The following is a 20,641-nucleotide window of genomic DNA, read 5'->3' on the forward strand; positions in this document are numbered from 1 at the left end:
TGAAGGACTTTTATCTCCCATGCATTTTCTCAAGGAAGATACTTAAGGACATAGCATACCATAATATGGAAAACATGGGATGCAAGAAGCAATGGATCTCACATACTAGAGCGTCCTGTCCTGAACCAGGTTACCTCTCTGAGGTAGACCTAGAAAGCAACCAGTTCAAGTTGAAGCAGGAAGCATAAAGTTTTGATAAGGAAGAATTAAAAAAATAAAAATATGTTGAAACCTTGGACATATCCAAAGACCCAGTAAAACAGCTGAAGAGTGGGTCTTCACAAAGTTGTTTCTGGAATGTAGCTCTTTGAACAGCATTTAGGACTGTTGCAATATAATTGCAAAAAATACTTCTGATAAATGACAAATGCTACTTAAACAGCTATGAAAATGAAAATACTGCTTATTGGTTTTCAATATTGAAAATCAACCTATAAAAAGATATTGATAACTGAATAAATTATAAATACTTTCCCCAGTTGTAAAAATTCAGAAAAAGGAGAGCACAGCAAATGAATGATTGGAGTGCTAAGTCTTCATATTTTAATTAAGAAATAGTGTCAATATTCAGACATTCTGTAAAGGAGGAGGAGGGAAGGGGATCAGGACAGGGGTGGGAAGAGTGCAAGGGACTATGGTGATGGTTCACAGGTGAATTGTGGTGGGAATTTCATGGGAAATCATACATTTGTACAATCATACATTGTACAAATATATAAAATATATATATAAAAAGAAACAGTGTCAATTGCTAACCACAAGTACTCATATTATTTCATTCCCCTTTCTACATGCGATTACTCCTTTGTTCCAGAAAAACCCTCATAAGCTTTATAGAGTATACTCTATGCTAATATACTCAATTTTGTTCAGTATATTATGAAAAATATACAAATATATATTCTCCAGATATGTGCTTTTAATAAAAAATGGAAGACTGCTCAGTTTGACTTTCTGCTATGATAGGTAAAGGTTTAGCTTGCCTAATATACTTTAAAAGTTAGAACTGTATTGATAAATTCATGCTCTTAAGGGGAACCAAAATATTGGAGAAACATAATTAAATGTGATGTCGATATAAAAAATTAAAGACAAACATACTTGTATGTGACCCTTTATAGCCTTTTACGGGCATTAAAAAAAACCTAAATGATAAATAAGAACATCTCTTTCAACAATTTCCTTAGATGCTAATTTGTTGCTTACTCTAATAGACATACATTTAATTTTACATGAAATTATTCTATGTATTTTACATATGTTATTTAGTACTCATAACCATATGACCAACATAGTATGTTAGTCTCGTTTTATAGAAGTTGAGGCACAGAGAAGCTAAATTTCTATAACTACTACATTCAACATAAGGCCAAAAGCATATTCATAAATGAAAAAAAAATTCTGTTGGGCTTACCATTCTCTCAATTTGATGACTCCTTTCTGTAAATTCTCTTGAGGGTCTCACTCCATAATTTTCTTTGTATTTTATATTTGTGACTTTAAAAGAGGCAAGATAATAGAATGACTTATCATCTGAAAGGTAAACATAAACAAAAGACCCATGCTTAAATAAGTCATTTCCTGTCTCATCACAGGAAATAGGCTTACCATGAAGCAGTTTATTTCTTATTTCTTTCATGAAGTAAAATTATTATTTAACTGTTAAAAGCTAGGCTTTTTTACAAGTCTATAAATGGAATGTTGAACTAGGGAAAAGTTTTAATAGAATCACATAAGTTTTTTGAATTAATAAACATTATCACAGTATTGAAAAGGCATGGAAAACAAGTAGCTTAAGTATTTAATTTGTTTGCAGCTAAGCTTGTTAACATTATATAATGAAAATGTACAAAGAATAATGTTGCAGTTTTCAGTTAGATTTAAAGACATTGATTAGGGCCTCCCTGGTGGCGCAGCGGTTGAGCGCTGGGTTGCAAAGCTGCCCGCGGCCTCTGCAGTGCCGGTTCGATCCCCGGCTGCTCCCCTGCCACCACAGGAGGGTCCCACATGGCGCGCAGACCTCTCCTGCCACCCGCTGCTCCCCTCAGCAGTGTACTTCGGTCCTTCTGCCTGCTCTGCTCCCTGCTCTGGCTCTGGTGAATTCTCTCACCCTCCCGTGCTTCTGACTGTACCCAGTGCATGTATAACCAACCAAACAAACAAAGAAACAAATAAATAAAACATGCCTCTATAAAAAATAAAAAAAAAAAAAAAAATAATAAAGACATTGATTAATGAAGAATTTCAAATATGAATATCCCAGAAATTTCTCTAGGCCATCTGATCAGAACAACTGTCTCTGAATATTGTCTTACTTTTGATGTTATTGACATTATTTGAATTAAATTAAGATTATTTTCAAAGAAAGCCCTAATTTCAAAAACTATTGTGTATTCAAACTAAAACCACTTTGAGTTTTCCTTTCCAGAAACAATAATAAGGAAAACAAGACATTTTGTCAAATATGGCCCTGAACAAATCACAGTAAAAAATGTATACTTTCACCTACTTGAAACAGAGGATACCTTCTGTTTCTCAGCCTCAAAAAGTGGGTGAAGAACAGAAAGCAGCTTCAGGCAGGGAGTTGCCAGAATAAAATGCAAGGAGTTGAACACGGACACCTTTTAAAGAAGTTTGGGAAATTTACCATAACCCAGTAACTGATACAAAAGTGAAATAGCTTATCCCAAATAGGGGCCTGGGCTCCTGATGTGAGCAGCTAGCTATGCTATGCTCACAAGCAAATCCTGATATCCTGCTCCAGAGAAGACATTTTCTTTTTAGAGGTCCAGTGTCCAAGGAACTCTTTGTTTGAATGACTTGACCACAGACTCTATGTGGGTATTTTAAGGCTTAAAGTCAAAGAATTTTCATAATGGGCAGGCAGTACATGTGGCAAAGAACCTGTCTCCTGTTTAATTCCTTACCACCCATTTGTAGATCTGAGACCATGGACCTTGCTGTAGCATCACAATCACATCTAATGTCCATACTAACTTATGATACATATTCTGTGCTGAAAAAAGTCCCTATATTTAACAGTAATGCCCACACACAAAATAATCCACTGTTACAACTTGTCACAAAACTGAAGGGCTTCAATGAAATATTAGCATGTGCTGGTAGAGACAGGCTCTTGGATGTGCACACAATGAGTTAAGGCTCCTGTCCAAGGCTATCAGGGGTTTAGTCATGTCTTGATGAAACCTCTATTTCTGCAAATTCTCTCCAGTTGAAAACCACCAGAATACACTTGTAGTTGAACAAGTTGGGTTTGTTTAAGCTCATTGGAGCTAAAATGAACACACATTATGAAGAGCAATAATATTTCAGTTAGTGATAATAAAAAAGACATTGCAGGATATAGACTTTAATAAAGCAAATGAGGTAAAATGAGGCAAGAAATGGGTAACATCTATCTCTGTTAAATCTGTATGGTTTTATATGTACCATATTCATTCTTATAACTTTTCTTTATGTTGGATTATTTCTGAGAAAATCTCAAAGAAAAAAGTGTATATAGTGTATATAGTTAAATTTGTCTAGTTTAGCTTTTGACTTGTGTATGTAAACTGACAAGGCTTTAGAGCCACTTCAGTACAATGAACTCCCTGTAATTTTAACAATTAATAACTCCTAAGTTTTTACCTCCCAACTACATCTCTATCATGAGTTTCAATTCTCTATAAACTGACTATGGGTGGGCATCCCCGGTGGCGCAGCGGTTGAGCGCTGGGTTGCGAAGCTGCCCACAGCCTCTGCAGCACTGGCTCCATCCCCGGCCTCAGGGTGAGGGTCCGACATGGCACGAAGACCTCTCCTGCCCTGCCTGCTGCTCCCCTCAGCAGTGTACTTCATCAGTCTTCCTGTTCTGCTCCCTGCTCTGGCTCTGGTGAATTCTCTCACCCTTCCATGCTTCTGACTGTACCCAGTGCTTGTATAAATAAATAAATAAAATCTTTAAAAAAAAAACAAAAAAACTATAGGTGACTATTTGTTGGATGTGTTAGTAAGTACCTTAAACATTAAGTATATTTAAAATAAATGAATATATCTTAATAAATATGAAAAATATTTCCAAAGGGACATAGTCATTTACCTATTCCTGTACTCAAGCCCTCCCTACTTCCCATATTTTCTATCTTCAGAAATAGCCCAGCCATCCACACAGTCCCCCAAAGCTAAACTTCATCCTCATTTCCAACATTTAGTCTTGCAGTCTTTTAAGTTTAAAGGATAGCAGTCCAGGGCCTCCCCCGTGGCGCAGTGGTTGAGCGCTGGGTTGAGAAGCTGCCCGCAGCCTCTGCAGTGCCAGTTCGCTCCCCGGCTGCTCCACGGCCACTGGAGGAGGGTCCCGCATGGCACGCAGACCTCTCCTGCCGCCCGCTGCTCCCCTCAGCAGTGTACTTCGGTCCTTCTGCCTGCTCTGCTCCCTGCTCTGGCTCTGGTGAATTCTCTCACCCTCCCGCGCTTCTGACTGTACCCAGCTCTTGTATAAATAAATAAATAAATCTCAAAATAAATAAATAAATAAATCTTTTAAAAAAAAAGGATAGCAGTCCATTAATATCTCTAATTCTTTATCCCACCTAGAAAAGGTATACTCTTAATTCAGGTTCTCATCAACAACCTAGCTAATATCTATCCCAATATAAATGACACTCTGTTAAGAAAGAAGTCCCCATTTAGATTCTCTATCTTAAATGTAATTATTACAATCTCCCACACTAAATCTTGGCATAATCTGTGATCTAATCATAATTAATGAACAGGTTCTGACCATATAATAAGTAAATTTTGAAGGTCCACTGTCCACTCACAAACTCAATTGCTGCTAGTGCCGTTCCCTCATCAATGTCTGGAAAATGAAACAGCTTTCTACTAGTCCACCACTATAGTCCATTGTGCCCTCATTCCCTCTATTCTTAAAATAATCTTTTTATTCTTTTCCATTTTAAACATTTATTTCTTTTGGATATGTTTGTCCATGTAATATGTCTATCCAGCAAGTTTCATTCGCTGGAAAGATATAATACAGTTTATTACTGGAGCAAACTATAATTTGACTTCAATATGAGATTAGTAATTAAAATGTTAATGTCATGCAAATGATTTTTTATACAACAGAATTTCAAGATATTTGCATGAATCACTTAGGCAATAGAATGTGACCTAGATACTTACCCTCCACAACAAAATGAGTAACAATACCAATTGCAATTCCTATGATTGCTACAATTGCCAATGTAAAAAGAGCTAGCCGAATAGGATCCCAAAATTGCTGTCTTCTTTGATAGTGAACTTCTGGATAATCAGCTTCTGAAAATTCAATTGGTCTGTGATAACAGAAATAAGAAGAAAATAGAAAATTCATTATAGGTCTACTTTAGGTTAACTTGTCGTCTTCATAAGAAAATAGTTTATACTGCTAAATAATAACAGAATACTTAGATATTGAATAAACATAAGATTTTAATTTTTATGTCCTCCCCCAAAATCCCAATCACAGTATAAAATTTGGTTACAGTTCCATAGATTTTTGATATTCAAATGAGATTATCTTCCTAGTACATTTTATCTGACCCCTTGACAATTTGAAATACAGCTGGTAAAATACAAAAACCCACTAGCTAAAAGTTAATTTATGAATACAATTTTCATATTTTAATAAGGGAGTTTTTAACAATAAAGTCATATAATAATCTCATAAGTTTTACATAATTAAAAGATTTTAATAAGATTACTATTTTAATGACCTTAAAATTATTCTTAATTTATTTTAAAAGAACAATATTACATTTGAAGATCTGATGATGGATCTTTGCATTTGATTAGTATCTCCCAATAAAATCACAAATTGTGATTGTATTTGATCCAACTCCAGTGCCCATGAAGCCCTGTCCACTAATACCCTACCTCTCCACCCAGAATATATTGTCATTTGAATTGTCTTTCTCCAACTTGAAAATTGACATTTTATCTCTTCATTTTCCAAATTTCAAAATAATATTCAATATTTTAATATCTTACAAATAAGATTATTTTTTTAAGTTTCTCTAACAAATATTTACTATAAACTTTATTCATTAAATGAGTAATTTAAAAGTCCTTGAAATAGTATCTGTCACATTATAATAATGTTTCAGAAACTATCCTACATCCCTAGGGGTACAGAGATTTTAAGATATGCTGTTTGTCTGCAGGATACTCACACGTTAAAAGGGGATACAAAGAAACAAGTAATATAGTGTGAAATGTGCCAAAAATAAAGCTTTGTACAGAAAGAGAAAAGCAGCTAACATGTTGGAGGACTGTTAGTGTCAGCAGATTTTATCAAAAAGGTGACATGATTAAGCTCTGAGTAATAAAAGTTCTCCAGATATAAAAAGGTATAGAAGAAACAGAGAAAATAACATGTGCTCCTCATCCCCAAAAGGCTAGGGATGTGAAACAGAATTCAACACTATTAGTACTGGAAACAAAATATATACTATTTGCTTTCAAAGAATTTATGGTCTCCCTAGGTATATTTATGATTACAAATCCTTCATAGCACTGTTGTATTAAGTAGAGATTGTGATAATCTGGTGGGCTCTTCCAGCTCATGAATGGACTCATGATCCAAAGTAGTCTCCACTGGCTTTGCAGGAGATGGGGAACCAATACAAGATTTTATGAGACTAAGATTTTAGAAAAATCACAGAGGTATGAATGAGAATGGGATTAGTATAAGTATTCAGATAGTAAGAACAGTTTAGAGAGAGCGAAATGGAGGGCCTGAACTACATCAGGGGCAGTAAAATGTAGAGGCGATGAATTTAGACCCAATTCTTGAGGTTTTTGATTGATAGCTTAGCTGTGGGGCAAAAATAGGAATTCTGACTCCCAGATTAAAGAAAGAGAATATGTTTTCAATGCAAATGTTAATGTTGTTATTAATGAGCAAATCAAAAAGATCAAAACAATATGAGTTGGGAATCTTAGCCACATGCAATAAAATACAACTGCATCATTAACTCTGTACGAAGAATAATCCAAAGTGGATTACAAACTTGAATGGCAGACCGGAAACCATAAAATACATAGACAAAAACATAAGCAAAACATTGCACTACATTGACATCAGTGATATTTTGGGGACTTGACTCCAGGGCAAGGGAAACAAAAGCAAAAACAAACAAATGGGAATACATCAAACTAAAAAATTTCTGCACAGTGAAAGAAACTATATCAAAACAAACAGATACATTACTAAATTGGGGGAAAAAATTTGCACATCATACATCTAACAAGGGGCTAATATCCAAGATCTACAAAGAACTCATACAACTTAACATAAAGAAAACAATCAAAAAATGGACAGATGAACTAAACATATTATTCTCCAAAGAATACATGCAGATCCAAAAGGCACCAAAATAATAGTCATCATCATTTGTCATCATGGAAATGTATTTAAAACTACAATGAGAGACTGTCTCACACACATGAGAATAGCCTATAGCAAAAAGTCCAGAAACAACAAATGTTGGTGCCAATGTGGAGAAAAAGGAACCCTCATATACTGTTGGTGGGAGTGTAGACTGATCCAGTCCCTATGGAAAGCTATGGAGTTTTCTCAAAATATTAAAAATAGATGTACCATCTGATCCTTCATTTCTACTTGTAGGAATTCACCCAAAGTATAAAAAAAAACCCACTAATTTGAAGGGATATACACACTTCCATGTTCATTGCAGCCCTATTTACTATAACCAAGTTATGGAAACAACCAACAGTCCCAAGGAGAGATAACTGTATTAAGAAGATGTGGTGTGTGTATATATATTGTATTGTGTGTATATGTATTGTATATGTATTCCTTTGACAAAGGAACCTACTTCCACTAGGAGACTGGTTGCAGATACACATGTATTTGTAAATATGGGCGTAGTGATTTGAAGACTGCTTTCTTGATTTTACCTAGGAAGCCATGTAGAATCTCAGAATTCATAGATAAATGTAACTTATAATTAACCTACTTCAATCACCGATGCTAAAATCCCATTTAGCGAGTTGTCTAAACTATTCTTAAAATTCTTCCTTCTTAACTTCCTGAGGAATCTTTTATCTCTAAATAACCTAATGATAGTTTTTAGGAATGCTTTCTATAGTTTATACCTATTACAATAGCTATATTTCCTTAGAATTATATAAAATTGATCTAATCCCTCTATCACATGTAATTCAATTAATAGGTTCTTAATGAGCATCTAATGTGTGCCCAGCACAGTTACAGGCACTGGGTATTCATTTATGAATCATCAATCCCTGTTGCCTTATGAGATAACAGTTTAAACCCCCTTATAGCCTAGGGACAGTTAGGGACTTGTTAAGAAAACATTCCCATATACCTTCCAAGAATTGAGAAATTGCTAATAGGAATTATAGAACATGAATGTAAACATGAAAGTATGCCCCTAAAACCATGTAAATATGTTTGCTTCATTCAGAATTTAAGGTTCTGATGTTGTTCTAAAATCACTCAACAGAGTGATGCCTCTCATAATCAGAACATGAGAACCAAGAGTTTATATTGAATAAAGTAGAATATTAGTTTGGCTCAGTAACACAGAGAAGGGAGGATAAGCTAGCCAAGAATTAAGTACAAGAGAAGTTATTTTGTGAAAATTATATAAACATCTTTTTTTCAAAAAAAGTAGTGTTGCATTATAACATTATACAAGTTTCAAGTGTGCATCGTTGTAAAAATCAATATGTGCATATACTTCATAAAATTCATTGCTAAAAGGCCAATTCTGTCCTTTCATGAAGTATGAAAATGTTACCGAATTTTTATTTAACTCTCAAATGGCTTATTCATTGGAGCATAATTCTTTGCTTCTTTTTTTTTAAAGATTTATTTATGCATACAAGAACTGGGGTACAGGCCAGAAGTGTGGGGGAGTGAGAGGATTCACCAGAGACAGAGTAGGGAACATAACAGACTAACTGAAATACACTGCTGAGGGGAGCAGCGGGCAAGACAGGAGAGGTCTGCTGCGCCATGTGGGTAGCTCCCTGGCCTGGGGTCAAACTCTTGCTGCAGTAGCTACAGATAGCTTCATAGGTTGTGTCTTAACCCCTTGCGCCACCACCCTCTTTGCTTGTTCTTAATTTATTAAAATTTTACAAGGAAACCTATACAGTTAATTTGAAGTGGGTGAAAGGAATCTATTGGATAACTGATGCCATCAAGATGAGAATTTAAATATCTAACTATCCTTGGTAGTAAACAAAGGTAAATAACCAAGTTGACAGTAAGTGAGGTACACCACTTAATGTGTGACATAAAACATTAATGTGCTAAGTAGATATTCTTGTGAAACCCTGAGGGAAAATTCTTTGCCTCACCCATCTTAACATATTTATATTCAACCTGAAGCATAGGAACACATTAGATATTCACTTTGGGCATAGTTTTCTCTATTTCTTGCCAAAAGCCTTCTTTTTTGGCAATGACCATGATTAGTAATACCTAGTGAGTGACTGGGGTTAATTAAGGTTAACGATCTTCCTTAAAACACGTAGTAATATGTGTGGTAATGTTAATGGAAAGGAGAGGCAACAGAAAAATTCATTATTCATTTCAAATGCAATTTTGAATGCACAAAGAAACCTCTGCACCTCAGCAATATTTGCAGACCCAGACCCTACTCCCCAGTATTTAACTATGGATGTAGGATGCACAGGGATTGTGTCACCAACAATGGACTATCTTCATTATGATTTGTTCTATAGACAGTAAAAGGCATAATGTTTGTTTTGAGGGATTTGAGTTGAGGTATAGTATAGTGTTTAGCAGCACCCTCTGAACCCAACTGTCCCCTCTTAAATACTATTTTATGCTTATTGTGTGTGATTTTAGGTGACAATTTCTCTGTTTCATTTTTTATGAGCAAAATGGTTATACAGTTTCTACTTCATAAGTTTCTTATGAAATAAAATGAGCTATATATATATAAAGTGCCATGAGTGCTATAAATGTTTCTACTATTATTAAAATGCCACAAAATTGCTTATCTTTATAAAAATCCACTGTTTTTCCAGGTATACCAAATCCAAATGCCTTTCTTGCCTGTAGTATGACCATTTTATTTTGGTTCTCACTCTAGTGAAATGTTTTCCTGTGTTCTTATCTGACTTTCTGGCATAGGAAAATAAAATATCTGCAGTCCAAGTCCTAGGATGGAAATGTACTTCATTTCAATTGTTTGTCTTAATACATTGTATTAAATCCCCTCAAAATAAGACTATCATGTATGTTGATCCCATTTTTGTTTTATGCCTTATTTAAGCTGAAATTAAGCAAATAGAGGTAGTTTCTATGTAAATTCTGTAATATATTGAGTGTGATATATTAACATTACTAAACCTCAGCGCTCTAACCCCAGAATACAGGTGTTTCCCTTCTCTTTCCTTGTTTGCCTAGTTTATCTTTTATGATGGAATCATATCTACTATCACAATTTTCAGTCATCTCAGCTTACTGTTTCTTAAATTATTCATTCTCTTGCATTGAATCTCCTAATAAACGCATTCTCTTTATAAAAATTATAAATAGTCTGATGACAGCTCAGACATTCTTGCCTACTACACTAAGAAGCCAATAAATTACCCTATACTTATAGATAATAGATAACTTCTTGATAACCTTCACTTTTACATCTGAAAAATAGTATATTATTCAAAATTAAATTATAATAATTTAGAGATATATGTTGTAAATCACAGAGAAGTACTTAGAAATCTTAAAGGGTTATAACCAAAAGGCTGGTAGTAGAAATAAAATGGAAAAATTAATTGACTAATCCAAAAGAAGACAGGAAAAAAAGAACAGAGAAAAAAGAACAGATATAATAAACAGGGGTTAACACAATGATTACATTTATATCCAACCATATCAAATATTACATTAAAGTTAATGTAAGATTTTAAAATTCCAATTAAAAGGAAGAAATTATGCAAATGGATCTAGAAATAATACCTAACTATAAGCTGTCTACAAGAATCCCACAATGTATATAAAGCTATATGTTAAAAGAGAATAAAAAAGTTATGTATTATATAAAATCTAATTAAAAGAAAACTGGCAACTTTATTATATTAGACAATTGACTGTGAATCAAGGGACTCACCAAGAACTAGAAAGAAAAATATTGCATAATGATAAGGGGGGTGGGGGTCAATTTATCAACATAACAATGATTCAATTCTTGATATCTGTATAAGTTAGTTTGGGACTGGATTTTTATTAATTGCGATGGAAAACATCCAAGTTAATACACATATTTAGATGTTAATTCCATAACCTTAAGTATCTTCCATTTTATGGAAGGGGTCTCCTGAAATTTCAAGAAAGATTTGATTCAAGCTCTACTATAATTCAATTTATAACATTTTTAGATAAGGGCTTTTATATTATAAACATAGATGAACATTTCAAAAGAAAATACAGTAACACTGAAGAGGGAAGCTTTTCTATTTTTTATGTCATTTGGAAGCACCCATATGATATATTCTTGATATGCTAACTACAAATATCTAACAATTCTTTGAAATTGTGCCTTCAGTTTTATCTTTATTAGATAATATATATTCATTCAAAAAGTAGCTATTGAAAAATTTTACAAGTTTTGGTGGAATGATCAACAAGACATATTGAGGGTATACTCTAAAGCAAGCTGCAAACATTAAAAAAATCCACAAATTGATGTATGATTACCATAATGAAAAATACGAAGAGAAAAGCAAGGAACACTCTGTGCATTCAACATGGAAGGCTTATCTATCCTAGGAATTAGGAGAGTTTTACTAAGGACATTTAAACCAAAACCTGAAGGATTGTTAATTAGGTGAGGCTTGGATGGAAGAACAGCACCAATAGTCTGGAAGAGGCACGTGATAGATGTCTGACAGGTTCACATACTGAAATAAGGCCAGAGTGGATGAAAAACAGTGAAAAAGAGACCAGACTAATGACACAACAAAAAGATAACCAAATTTAATTGCACAGAAATAAATGTGAGTGTGAAAATTAGCTTTATAAATATGGCCAATATTACAGCACACGAAATTCATTAAAAAACAATGCAAATATAAAGAGTTTATCACACTTTTCATAATATTTTTAAAGTTGTAGAAATGTTTGAAAAAAAAATCAGTACTAACAGAGCTGCTTTAGAAACAAAGGTACCGTAGCACCACCCCACACACACACACATACTCCTAATCAGTGGGCGAATAAATTCTAATACCCCAGTGGATAACTAAAATGACAGATAGTACCAAACCCTACATCTGTTGTTTCTTCCTGTATAAAAAAATACTTATAATAAAGTTTATTTTATAGATTTGGCCCAGTAAAAGATTAATAATAGCAATAATATAACATAATAAAAGTTACATGATTGCAGTCTCACCCAAAATATCCTCTCATATATAACATTTTTGGACCTTGGTTAACTATAGGTAACTGAAACCACAGAAAGGAAAACCACAGATTAGGGAGGACCACTCTGTACAGATTATGGGACTACTACTGCCATATTATTAAATATTCTTCTGTCCTTTCCACTTGTCTTTTATAGTCTTATGCTTATTACTCCTTGATTACAGGCTAATTTATTTTTTATTTATGTGTGTAAAGTTTCCATCTCCAAGATTGTAAACTTTCGAGGGCGGAGTTTGTCCTCTCCCTCTTTTACATTAAAGAAAAACAAAAATAAAAAAAAAAAACCTTAGAAATTTTTGTTGACTTGGAAAATTTTACCTATATAAATCACAATGAACCCTGAATTCATCAATTTGACACAAAACATATAAGAATAACTATAATTTTCCAGCATCAAATACAAAAAATTGTCTGGTCTGAAATTTTATCTTGTCCCCTGTAACTGTAGACAAATAATAATTCATGTAATCTAATAGTAAGAAGAACAAAAAGACACTCTGTTAGGTTTTTGAACTTCAATCAGGTAACAGGTAGGACATTTAATTTTTCCTCAAACATGATCAGGAATTCTCTTTCTGAACATTGACATAAAGGAAATTTAAATGCTGAATTATAAAAAAGTGTGTATCAGCTTCACCTTCCTTCTGTAAAACACATCCAGCCAATTGAGCCACACTGAATCCAAACCTCCTATGTCAACCATAGGAGGGTTTTTTTTAGTTTCATGAAGCAGTCCAATAATTTTTTTTTCAGTTTCATGAATAGTCCAATAAATTTTTTTAACTAAGTCTATTTATTTCAACCAAAATAATTTTAACTATCCTTATTTAACAGAGCATAAAATACTTGTTGAAAAATCACATTCTGCTACTTGTGACTGAGTTTGGGGGAATATCTTAGAGGCGAAAACTAGAATTAAGGGTCTTAATGACGGAAGAGAATCCACCAACTGTTAAGCACACACTCTACTGACAAATATTTTGTATATTTTATGAATTTGAATATTTTTGGTATACCATCCTTAAAAATATCTTTAGTATTTTGTCTACTATTCAAAGACCAAATAGTAACATAAAAATGCTACTAGTTACAATAAATTTAAACTTGTTATAAATACCAGCTCTATTTTATATCTATCACAGATACCAAAAAAAAATATTCTATTGCCATGCAGTTTTTGGCAAAATAAATTAAATGAATATATATGTACTTTAAAACACAATTGCTTTCAATAAGTACTCAGTGTTCTTCTCTTAGGTTGTTATATGATTAACTGGCATAAGGACTTGAACTTCATTGGTATTTTGTAATACAGCTCAGAGGGAGGAGCTGTGATTGAGATATAAATGTCCTAGATAAAGGAGATCAACAATGTTCTCATTTATAACTAATATAATCTGCATATTAAATAAACAAGATTAACATGTTCCAGAATCTTTCTGTCACATTTCTGAAGGGCCATGTGTGAAAGAGGTAATGAATAGGTTACAGCATTGAATATAAAGAAGTTTAAGAGCTTCTCATTCTTGGAATTTTCCCCTCAAATGCTGAAATTTGTCTTACCAAATTACCTTGTCCCTGACTAATTAAAATATTGTGCAACAAAAGTGCTATTTCATTAGGTCTTTTCAATGTATTCAGTTTCTTCAAATAGTCATTTTTTAAAATTTTTTGAAGGTCTGTATTTCATCACTACAAATACAAATTGTGTGCATAGTTTAAACAATGCAAATATTAATTGTGATTTTCATATTTTGATAGACCCCTACTTTTAACCTCATAAATAGATCAACAAAAATTTACTTCTATATTTCAATGACAATCCATTAATCAGCTTAATATATATTATATGTGGTGACAGATAAAATCCTGAAAAGGAATAATACTCAGGAAAAACAGAACATATGTATAATAATAGCCATATTTCAGGGCCTCCCCTGCTGGCGCAGTGGTTGAGCACTGGGCCCGCAGCCTCTGCAGCACCTGTTCGAGCCCTGGCCACCGGCAAGGGTCCCACGTGGTGCGACTGGACCTCTCCTGCCGTACCCACTGCTCCCCTCAGCAGTGTATTTCGTCAGTCTGTCTGTTCTGTTGCCCACTCTGGCTCTGGAGAATTCTCTCGCCCTCCCGCGCTTCTGACTGTGCCCAGTGCTTGTATAAATAAATTAATTAATTAAAAAAAAAATAGCCATATTTCATTAAGTATAATTCAGGATTTGGAATCTAGTTTCCATGTACTTTTTCCTATACATTTAAGCCATGAAGTATTATAAATACAACATTAGTATATGAATCAAAGAAAATACCATAGTGGTGAGTAGATTACATTTTAAATAATATTTATTTTTTTAATGCATTAAAACAAATAGTCCATTTTCTGACACCTACAACAATTCCTAATAAATGATCTATTGGATGAAAGCACATCTTATTTAAAACTTATTAAGCCTCTTCCAGAAAGACGTCATGAAATGGTACCCTTTATCCTCATTAGTTTTGAGGTATGTACATTGAGTACATCTTGACTTCCTGATCCTCTTAAAAATATTTCTTGAGAGAAAATAGTTTGAGTAAACTATTTAGTTTACAAATATCAGAAATAGTACCTAGTTCAGCTTATCTAAGTTGGTTGTAAGGTAAAGATACAGTAACAATTGACTTTACTATCTTCCTTGATAATAACTGCAGTTCTACCTATAGTCATCCAAATTTCCAACTAATGGAGAACTTTGCACAAATATAATAAAACAAATACTTCAATACAATAGATATATGTAGCACCACATTCACATTCTGCAAGTATGTGAATGAAGTGTTTTTCTTGTTCGTAAGTTGTATCTTTCATGCCGTCACAGTTTATTATAAATAATATTTAAGTTTCTTTTAAAAGCTGTTGTCAGCAAGAGAAACCAGTTAAATAAATGGAAATAAGGACAAATGAATGGTTTCCCAAAGTTAAAGAAATAACACATACTAAGTTTTTGCTGCTCTTGTTGAGCCAACAGATTAAACACAGAGCAGTCCTAAAAAGGAGCTGCCCCCAAAAAGATGAATAATGAAAGACAAGTATTCTAAGCCTGTGTTTTCTCTAAAAAGTACATATTTCTTGAATTAACATTTTTAAAAATACAGAAAGGTATTGTTACTTTTCTCAACCATTTTATCTAACAATATCCCAGGTATCCAATCAAAATATCTCATGAGTTCTTAAAAGTGACATGATACATATACAGTGAAAATGTGAATTGATCTTTCCTATACCTTCCCAATAACATAAATGCCTGTATCACTTACAGCAACTGAAATTTGAGATTGGAAATGAAGGTATAACCACCAAGAGCAAAGATGGTTATGAAAGGATGAATGATAAGGAAGGGAAGGAGGATAGTCATTATGACGTAGGATATGTCTCACTGACTTAGTAGAGAGGAGAACCAAAATAATATTGACATCATTTCAATGTATTGTTTACACTAATATGTTAAACCCAGTCTTTAATAGGTCTCTATCACTTGCTCAGATGCATAGATATGACCAAAATTGAGTTCAGTGTGAAATATGAGGATAACCTAAATGACATGAATTTTAAGCTATTTAAAAACTTTAATCTATTTCAAAATAAATTTTAATCTATTTAAAAGATGAAACTGTAGATCTTATTTGTGTAACTGCTCATGATTAGCACTGCCATATTGCTATAAAGGCCATTTCATTTTAGGTCTTCCTGGCTGTCTAGGCTTATTGCTGCTTGTTATGAGTAGTAGTACAAAAAATATAAGAATCTGACAACGAATAAAGAGGGACAGAAATAAGAGGTGAGTCTGTTGTTTGACTCCTTGTAGAGCAAATGTTAACTGGAATTTTTCCCCTTTCATGCTTACAGTAGTGTCTAGATACACATATTACTTTGTTATATACATTATTATTTATATTATCAGAAGTTAATTGTTGTCAACTTATTATATCTTATCCCATTGTCAGGATATGTGTTCAAGATTGTTTGGCAATCTAGTATCTAAGTGAGTGTTTTTTAGATAATAGAAAGAATTTTTTCTAATGTTACCTTGACAGTTAATAAAATCATAAAATTTTAAAGTTGTATTTGTCATGCCACATACTATATGTAATTACATATATGTAGCACCACATTCACATTCTGCAAGTATGTGAATTGATCTCTTCACCAAATGATACATTGTTCTATGTCATTGAATGGAGTCCATTGAAAGGAGTCAAATTCAAATAGATAGTGGTAATAAGCAATTAATTAGAAAATCAAAACTGTTGCAAAATAATTTAAAGACAAGTCAATACATTTTAAATACTGACAACAGGGAATCAATTAAAATTCAAACTTAAGTCACACTATTGGAAGAAAATATAATATACAAAATATACAATAGCAATTACAGACATCTCTGATTTTTCTTTGAATTGACTTTTGAACTTGGGTTTTAATGTGAATGTTCCTGAAGGCCTAAGGGTTCAAATGCTTTTAGTACTGCAACTATACCTGGAATACAACAGAACCTCCAACCTGCTCTGGTCCACCTTTAGGGTTCTAAGTTGAAAATTTTATCAGTTCTTCACCTTATTTAAATTTCTACACAACACATAATAAAACTCAAAGATTTTAATCTAGCACTACAGGTCCTTCATAGTCTGAACACTTAAGTTTCATCTGATAATTTCCAACAACTGTTTGTATGTGTATCTCCAGTCTCATGACTTTTGCAGGGCCGTGTTCTCCAGTACCAGAGTCCCTCCTTTCTCCTCCAATTAATTCCTATTAGCTTTTAATCATTATAGCTTCAGAGAAGCCTTTATGAGATTGAGGGGGCACTTCCATAGCACACTGATTATATTTCTTTTTCAACATTTATCAAATTGTGCCATCAGAGCGTGGCCTCTGCCAGTAAGGTCTCTATTTGCTGGTAACCATGTCTGTTATCTCAGCCTCATTTGTGGAGGGCATCGATATAGGGATTAGTGAAAAAAAAATCTACTCTCTGGGATAATTTAAATGGATCTCCAGTGCCTCCAGAAAGTTAGTGTTTCCGTATTAACTATTAACACTTTTGATAGAATTTTAGAATTTAAATAATCAAAAGGCCTTGTCTAATGCAGTGTTTTTGAAAATATTTTGATCTGACCCACAGTAAGAAATGTTTTACATCACAGCATGTTATACACACATAATCATATGTCTAAAATAATAATTCCATGTATAATATTTACACTAAACTATTTATGATATGGTAAAAGTATAACAAGATTAATGTCAGATATTATTTCATTACCAATTAACACAAAAAGGTAAATCAAAATAATACCAAAATGAACCAAATAAAAAATCAAGATAGTTTTGGCTTATCCACAAAGATTTCAATTTGCATTAATGGTGAGAACTCTTCCCTAATTAATTTTATTTTTTTAAAGGTTTATTTATTTATGCATAAAGAACTGAGATATAGACCAGAAGTAAGGGGTAGGGGATGAGAGAATTCACCAGAAACAAAGTGTGGAGCAAACAGGCACATCGACTGAAATACACTGTTAAGGGTAGCAACGAGCTAGGTAGGAGAGGTCTGCTACTTCATATGGGTTAGCTCCCTGGCTGGAGATCAAACTCTCAAGCCACAGTGGCTGGCAATAGCTTGAGAGCGTTTGCTGAGACTCTAACCCCTCTGACACCAGGGAGGTCCCACCCAGTTCATTTTAAAGTACAGTCTCCCTACATTTTACAGATAAAAGAAGTGAGATCTTAAGAAATAAGTGACTTGTCCAGAAAAAATGAGTAGAAATATATTAAAATACTGCTCAATCTCATGCTTGTACTCTTTCCATTACAACACAGTGTAAAATATCTGCTAAGAAGTTATATAATATCTAACTCATTCACTCTTTGAGATGAGATCTCTTGGAGAGCATACATTAACCAAGGAAGTCCATAAATCAACTGCCTACCTTTTGTATCTTTTTTCTCTATGCTATAATCCATATTTTTTGACAGAATATCTGTGTTAAAAATAATAAAGCTCTGGAATCCAATAAGAAAACCTATTTAAAATCCTCAGGACTATAAACTCTGGATCCAAGCTGAGAAGTCTTCAATACAAATACTTTCATATCTGCATGATAGTCTGAAAAGTGAATGAGTGAGGATAATTCTATAAGTTGGGAAGAGAATCAGGCTGACAGTAAATCTATACTCTGGAATTCTAAATGAAATGATAATGAAAACTTCAAGTTCTTTGCTGATTTTTAAAAATTTTAACATATCTATATAGAGTTCGCTAAATACAAAAGAAAGATTTTTCTACTGAACGTCATCTTTACCCTTATCTTGGTAAATAAGATATTATCTTGGTAAATAAGATATTATTACTTTCTCATATTTATTAAAAAGTATAAATAGTGCTTTATCATGATATCATGAAAACCCCTGTGGGGTGAGCTTTGTGCATGAAATGGACAATTTCCTCTGTCATGTTAATTAGGTAGGACAAGAATACTCATCATTTAAGAGTGCCAGAGACTAAAGGCTTAAATTATTATTCTTAATTAAAAAAGAAGGGCCTCCCCTGGTGGCGCAGCGGGCGAGGGTCCAACATGGTGCGACAGACCTCTCCTGATGCACCTGCTGCTCCCCTCAGCAGTGTATTTCGTCAGTCTGCCTATTCTGCTCCCTGCTTTGGCTCTGGTGAATTCTCTCACCCTCCCACGCTTCTGACTGTACTCAGTGCTTATATAAATAAATAAATAAATAAATAAATCTTTAAAAAGAAATTAAAACAGAAAATCAGGGGTCTCCCTGCTGGCACGGGGGGTTAAGACGCAGCACTGTGGAGCTATCTGTACCCACTGCAGCACAAGTTCGATCCCCAGCAAGGGAGGTGATCCACATGGCACGGCAGACCTCCTCTCCTGACTCGCCTGCTGCTCCCCTCAGCAGTGTATTTCAGTAGATCTGCCTGCTCTGCTCCCCACTCTGTCTCCGGTGAACCTCTCACCCCACCAAAACTCTGGCCTGTACCCCAGTTCTTGCATGCATAAATAAATAAATCTAAAAAAAAAGAAAGAAAAAGAATATCAAATAACTGTACAATTATAGTTGTCACAAAATCATGTTTAAGTTTGAAACATCAGTCAACATGAGGGAAATGTGTCAGTTGAGAGGCCAAGAACATTTTTGAGAAACAAAATTAGACTAAGCAGGTATTTGAATGAAATCACTCATCAAATATCAGTTATTCATTTCTGAGTCTATAAAATAATAGTCAAGAAACATAAAAGTGAATATATCTATATACAAATTTCTTTACCATAAATTCATGAATTGATCAAATTCTTTTGGAGTTCAACTATGACAGCTGTCTCATAGAGTCTACATTTTATATTTCAATTATTTAGATAGGAACATTTACATTTTCATCTTTCATTCATATATATATACGATAATCCAATTGCTACCACACTTTCTATTTCAAACAAATAAAAATTCTAAAAGCTTCTCACATTTGCAGTCCAGAAAATACTTCAATGAGCAACATAAAACAAAAATTTACACCAAGCTTTTGACCACACTATAAAATATAAATCCTTTATTCTTTGAACCATAGGTTTTCCTTAATATTTAAATATAATGTAGTTAATCTATTGCTGCATATCTCCTATTTCTATTATTTAGAAATGATCACTTTGGCTCTGTTTAAAAAAAACTTCTTTCATTTAAAAACAAAATAAAATGTTAACACAAAATAAAATAGTAACACACATCAACAGCTTAATTTTAAAGCACTCTCTATCCCCAAAAGTATGCCTATCCCAGGAGCTGTGAACCTTTGTTCCCAATGATAACCCTGAGTGAGAAAAACTGAGTACTTACGCATACATCCTGGACTCAGGACTGGGGAAGCTTCTATTCACTCACCATCTGATCTACATTAGCCAAGTCAGGACAGGGAGGCTGAAAAATAATGAGAGTCATTAGCAACAGTAAAGGAAACAAGTCTGACAGGTTTAGTGACTGAAGTCTGTAGTCCTGACATAACCTGATAACATGATCAATTTGAGCCAACTGCTTCCACATAGTGAAGTCATTGTCAATATCTTCACAGAGAAGTTCTAAGCAGTGGAGGGCATGTT

At 33.7% G+C, this 20,641-nt stretch overlaps 1 protein-coding gene across 1 annotated transcript in view; it reads right to left on the reverse strand.

The window, feature by feature from the left end:
* The window catches only part of LOC119260824 (transmembrane protease serine 11F), a 44,573-nt gene extending 24,137 nt beyond the window's left edge, over window positions 1-20,436 (reverse strand). The window contains exons 1-3 of the mRNA XM_037529914.1: window positions 20,382-20,436; window positions 5,185-5,336; window positions 1,415-1,533 (exon numbers count right to left, since the gene is read on the reverse strand). Of these exons, the coding sequence (XP_037385811.1) occupies window positions 1,415-1,533; window positions 5,185-5,336; window positions 20,382-20,389 (279 nt within the window). The 5' untranslated portion in view covers window positions 20,390-20,436. The remainder of the gene's footprint in view (window positions 1-1,414; window positions 1,534-5,184; window positions 5,337-20,381) is intronic.
* Between the last annotated feature and the right edge of the window lie 205 nt (window positions 20,437-20,641).

This window comes from Talpa occidentalis, unplaced genomic scaffold (genome assembly GCF_014898055.3).
Source record: "Talpa occidentalis isolate TD23 unplaced genomic scaffold, MPIMG_talOcc4v2.1 talOcc4.6, whole genome shotgun sequence".
NCBI classification, from domain to species: Eukaryota; Metazoa; Chordata; class Mammalia; order Eulipotyphla; family Talpidae; genus Talpa; species Talpa occidentalis.